This window comes from Cyprinodon variegatus, unplaced genomic scaffold, assembly GCF_000732505.1.
Source record: "Cyprinodon variegatus isolate N-32 unplaced genomic scaffold, C_variegatus-1.0 Scaffold46, whole genome shotgun sequence".
Taxonomy (NCBI): Eukaryota; Metazoa; Chordata; class Actinopteri; order Cyprinodontiformes; family Cyprinodontidae; genus Cyprinodon; species Cyprinodon variegatus.
Window position 1 is genome coordinate 1603243 of NW_015150499.1, and position 5213 is coordinate 1608455.

Consider the following 5213-nt stretch of genomic DNA (forward strand, 5'->3'; position numbering starts at 1 on the left):
TAAACGGCATTCTTACATATGTGTATATTTTTTTTTAAAAAGGTTGTTTTCGTTAATTTAGGTTAATTACTTGATAGAGTACCTTAGAGCTCTGGATTTTGTTACGCTGTCTTGACTAACACACCTCTTCAACATTGCATGGAGGCCTGGGACAGCACCCCTGGATTGGAAGACTGGGGTGGTGGTTTGTGTGCTTTGTGGCGGCCTGGAGGTTAGGGCATAGAGCTTGGAATCCTGGGGTTCTTAGTTTGAGCCCCACTCCAACAGACTGCCACTGAGCAAAGACCCTTAAACCCCCAAACCACTCCTCTGGCGCTGTGCAATGCAATTGGTTAAATGCAGGGGAATTCATTTTGTTGCTCTGTACTTGTGACAGTTTAATGACAATAAAAAGCTTAAAAAAAAAAGGAAAGGGGACTGGAGGGTTTGCTTGAACTATAGGGGAATCATACTTCTCAGCCTCCCCTGTAAGGCCCATGCAAGAGTGCTGGAGAGGAGAGTCTGGACGATGGTCGAACCTCGACTTCACAAGGAGCATTGTGATTGTCATTGTTGGTGTGGAACGGGACAAATTCTAAATCCTCTGCAGGGTTCTCAAGGGTTCATGGAAGTTTTCCCAACCAGTGAGCATTTCAGAACATAGAGAAGGCATTCGATTCAGGCTGCCTTGTGATGCGCTTCAGGAGTACTAAGTTGGGGGGCCCTTTACTAGGGGCCATCCAATCACTGAACAAGCAGATCAGGAGTTTGGATGCTGGAGCTTGGCCTGTTTTCCAGTGTGGTCCTGTTTCTCTGACCGTGACTAACTGGATGTGCTCTCTTCAACCTCTGACTGCCTGGCTGTGTGTTTCCTGGACAGGGCCGCCCTTTACAGCTGCTTTTTGTATCCCTGCTTCTGTCTCCTTGAACCCCAGTGGGCCTCAGCAGATGGCCGCTTACACTGAGCCTGGTTCTGCAATCAACTGGTTTTCCTTAGATAGAAAACTTTGTATCAATTTGACTGTAGGATCTGGTTGAACTGTAAAGTGCCTTGAGATGACATGTGTTGTGAATTTGGCGCTATATAAATAAATTGAATTGAATTGAGTCTGCCCCACAGTTCTAAAATTAATTTGAACCTGTTCGGGGTGCATGTTGGACTCCAACTGGGCTGCTTTCTTTCATTGGTACTGTTCCTACCCTTTTATGGACTGGATTTCTAGGTGCAGCCAAAGACCTCATCCCTGATGTTTGTGGCTGACATGTTTTTCCTTGCTTACTACAATGTAGTAAAACTACTCTTAATCTTTTGTTTTCAAAACATTACTCAAGTAAATGTGAGTAAATATAACCAGTTATCTATCCTACGGACAGCTGCTTAAAGTTAGATTAGCTCTGTGAGACAGTGTCTTTCTTAGAATACATGCACAATGCAACACATGCAACAATAATGGACCTTTGAGAGGTTTTAAATGTCATGTAGGATGCCGCAAACCAGAGGGTCCGCAGTTCAAATCCCAACTCCATCTGGCTCAGTCGTATCTGTGAACTTTTCCTACTGATGGTGTTCAGAGGGCCTGGCTGTGTCTATGTACTGCAGCCTTACTTCTCTCAGTGTCCCGCAGGACAGCTGTGGCTATAATGTAGCTTACCTCCATGATTGGGTGAATTATTGCCACTAGTGTTTAGTTAGCTTTTGACTCTACAGAATAGTATCAGACAAATTCAACCTTGATAAGTGTGGAAGCTCAACTACTGGGATTGTTGTCGCAACTCCGTCACACTGACATTTCCAAGTGTCATTGTAACCCTTTAATTTTCATGTTCTGTATGTAGTTCCTTCACATTTGCAGCCTCGTCCTGCAGAAATAAGGCTACTGTCATTGTAACTGTCTCATATGGCAGGTTAGACTCTACCAACGGGTTAAAGGCCAGCAGCTGATTTGATTTAATATTTTTAGGCGTTTTGGGAGATTTTGGTGCGGCAAGTTAAGTTAATTTGATGCATGAATCGATATAGGCACTTTAAAGTATTGAATTGAACTCCCTGGGAGTTCAATTAACAATTCCACATCTGCTTTCTACCCCTTTTGTGTTTTTCACACTTGCTGATTTTTATGGATCTTGGAAATTAAGGTATGATAAAATTGAGGACACCCCTCTACATTTAGCTATTCTACAGCAATCTGTTCCCAAAAAATGTGTTTTATCAATTGATACTATGTTGTGAACTACTGTCTTTTAAATGAGAAAAACACCAACATAAAGAACCTATACTATATGATAAGACTTTGATACTGCATTGATTGTATAATTAAAAGCTTCTAAATCTGTATACATAGACATATGACAAGTTATTGAGGAATAGATCCAAATCATTTATTCTTTATGACAAAGCAAGTCTTATATAAAGTAATCAGCCTTCCTTGTTGCTCCTCTTCAACAGTTGGAAGTTATTGCATTTTTATTCTAACAATCTGAGATAATCTACAACTTAGTCATAAGCATCATCCCTGCAGCTATAAATACACACCCAGATGTCAAAACTAAAGAACCATCAAAATGTAAAACAATCAATTTAAATATTTAAAGCATATATTATATAGATGCACCGGTATTTCAAAATGTGTAAAAGTTACACTTTTTAAGTCCTTTTGGCTAAAACTGACCAATGTTATAAACATTACTATAAGGGAAATTAATCATAGAGCTGTCATTTCTCTTTTTAAAGAAATTCAAATACCTTTCAAGTCTGCAGTAGCTGAAAGCTGAAATCAATTTTTTTTCTGTCCTTGGAGAACAAAGACTTCCCTTTTTTGTCTTTTGATTCAGTCTCCTCTAAGAGCCAACCTAGAAAAATAAGAGCTATTGATTCGATGACTAATTCTTTTTTTTCTCTCCTCCAACAGAACAGATGGGTGGGAGCTGAAACATCAGAAGAACGAATCATCGGGAGGAGCACAGGCATGGGTGACGTCTTGCTTCCCGGTGCTGAAATGACCGCTGAGGCGTGGGAGAATGGCAGCTTGGCGAGTCCTTCGCCTGGTGTCCCGCTGTTTCTACTCATGTTCAATGACAGCGACCAGAATGAGACGCTGTTTAACTCCACCAACTCCACCTTTCTAGATGTCTCCTTGGGTCCCAGTGTGGCTGGAGTCCTCATCCCTCTTATATACATCATTGTCTGTGTCGTCGGCCTGGGTGGAAACACTCTGGTGATCCACATTGTGCTGCACTACTCAAAGATTGAATCAGTGACCAACATTTACATCCTGAACTTGGCCATCGCTGATGAGCTCTTCATGTTTGGCCTGCCCTTCCTGGCGGTCCAGAACACCCTCCAGTCATGGCCCTTTGGTTCCTTTATGTGCCGACTTGTCATGACGGTGGACTCCATCAATCAGTTCACCAGCATATTTTGCCTGACTGTGATGAGCATCGACCGTTACCTTGCTGTTGTGCACCCTATCCGCTCCTCAAAGTGGCGGCGCCCTCAGGTGGCCAAGGTGGTGAACGGCACCGTGTGGGCTCTGTCCTTCCTGGTTGTTCTGCCGGTAGTGATTTTTGCCAACATCCAGAAGGCAGGAGGCACCTGTAACATCGCCTGGCCCCAGCCGGCCAACATTTGGAGGGCTGCGTTTATCATCTACACCTCCACTGTTGGGTTCTTCTGTCCCCTCCTTATCATCTGCCTCTGCTACCTGCTCATCGTCTTCAAGATCCGCAGTTCAGGTAAAAAGGTCCATGCCACCTCAACAAAGAGAAGGAAGTCGGAGCGAAAAGTAACACGAATGGTCGTGATTGTTGTCGCAGTCTTTGTCTTCTGCTGGTTGCCTTTTTATGCCCTCAACATCCTCAACTTGCTGGTGTCTCTGCCTTCAGAGTACCAGGGACTTTACTACTTCGTTGTCGTTCTCGGATACGCCAACAGCTGTGCCAATCCAATTGTTTATGGCTTCTTGTCCGACAATTTCAAGAGGGGTTTCCGTAAAGCCTTATGCCGCTCAACAAGAAAAGTGGAGAGCCATGAGCCAGTGGAGCATCCACTGCAGCCAGAAGAGGGGAGGAGGGCGATGATGCCGAGAGAGAGCCTAAGGCGAGTTATTAGAGACGAGGATGACGACGACGAGGACGTCTCAGAAATGACGGAGATCTACAGAATCACCCAGAACGGAAACACCAGTTTCCTGCCTCAGAGCTCGCAGCCACAGAAAGGAGCATCAGCATCAGAGATGGAAATGCCGTCGCCAGACAGAAACTGCAGCGGAGAACCCAAAGGGACGGAACCCACCAACGGGTCGTCACTGACGGTCCCGCTGCTTCTTAACGGAGCTAAAAACGGGAGCGTAAAAACTCTGCCAGAAGAAAACACAGAACAGAGCGCATCATTAGAGATAAGTTATTTATAGTTGGACATATATCATCAGTGATGGGGGCCTGTTCATTTGGCTGATCGATGTGTATGAATATATTCTGTATATATGTGCATATCTGATATCTGGTGTAATTTGTGCCTTTATTTACCACTTTGATGTGCTGTGATGGTCACCTCTTGTTTTGTTGCATTAAATGTTTTTTAACAAGTGCAACACAAAGGAAAATTCCCAAAGCCATTTTAATGTGCTAGATGTCTACAAATCAGATTTTACTGGTCAAACTAAATGGAAAAGAAAATTCTGAATTTATTGTTTGTGCATTTGGTATAATAGTGAGTGCAAAACATGGGCAAAAATCTGACCACATGGTTTTTCTTTGTGAATTTTCCGCTTGGTCACTTTGAAATGCTTTGTACATTTTGTTTATTTGGAGAATCACGGATAATATTTTGGGGGTTTTTTTATTGTTGCAGAAAGAAAGTTTAAAATTACATAGTTACGACATGTTTAAAATTTCTACATTAGTGACTCCCTCTGGTTGCGTAAAAGGTTTTTTCAGAAAAATGACTGCCTTACGCCACTTCCTATGATTTATTTCGATGTTTCGTCATTTTTTTCCCTCAGTTTGTTAGTGAATAAAGCCCTTTGGTATATTTACAACAACAATGCAGGTACGATACTTTCCTTTTGGTGGTAAAAAAAAAAAAAAGGAAATGGCCTACTACAGCTAAGCCACTTAGCACCTCCTGGAGAAGTGTGAAAACAGTGAAGAAAAGTCTAAGATCAAGTGTCAAAAAAAGGTTTGATTCCAAGAGGAATAAGACTGAAGCAATACTTTGAAATTTAGTATAAACGTTG

The 5213-nt window shown here is 42.6% G+C and overlaps 1 protein-coding gene across 2 annotated transcripts in view; it reads left to right on the plus strand.

Moving 5' to 3' along the window:
• LOC107082015 (somatostatin receptor type 5-like) overlaps positions 1-5199 on the plus strand; it is a 39464-nt gene extending 34265 nt beyond the window's left edge. The window contains exons 2-3 of one of the 2 annotated variants that reach the window (XM_015370435.1): positions 1865-1868; positions 2887-5199. In XM_015370435.1, the coding sequence (XP_015225921.1) occupies positions 2946-4388 (1443 nt within the window). In that variant the 5' untranslated portion in view covers positions 1865-1868; positions 2887-2945 and the 3' untranslated portion in view covers positions 4389-5199. The remainder of the gene's footprint in view (positions 1-1864; positions 1869-2886) is intronic. The other variant, XM_015370434.1, reaches the window with a different exon arrangement.
• The last annotated feature ends 14 nt before the right edge of the window (positions 5200-5213 follow it).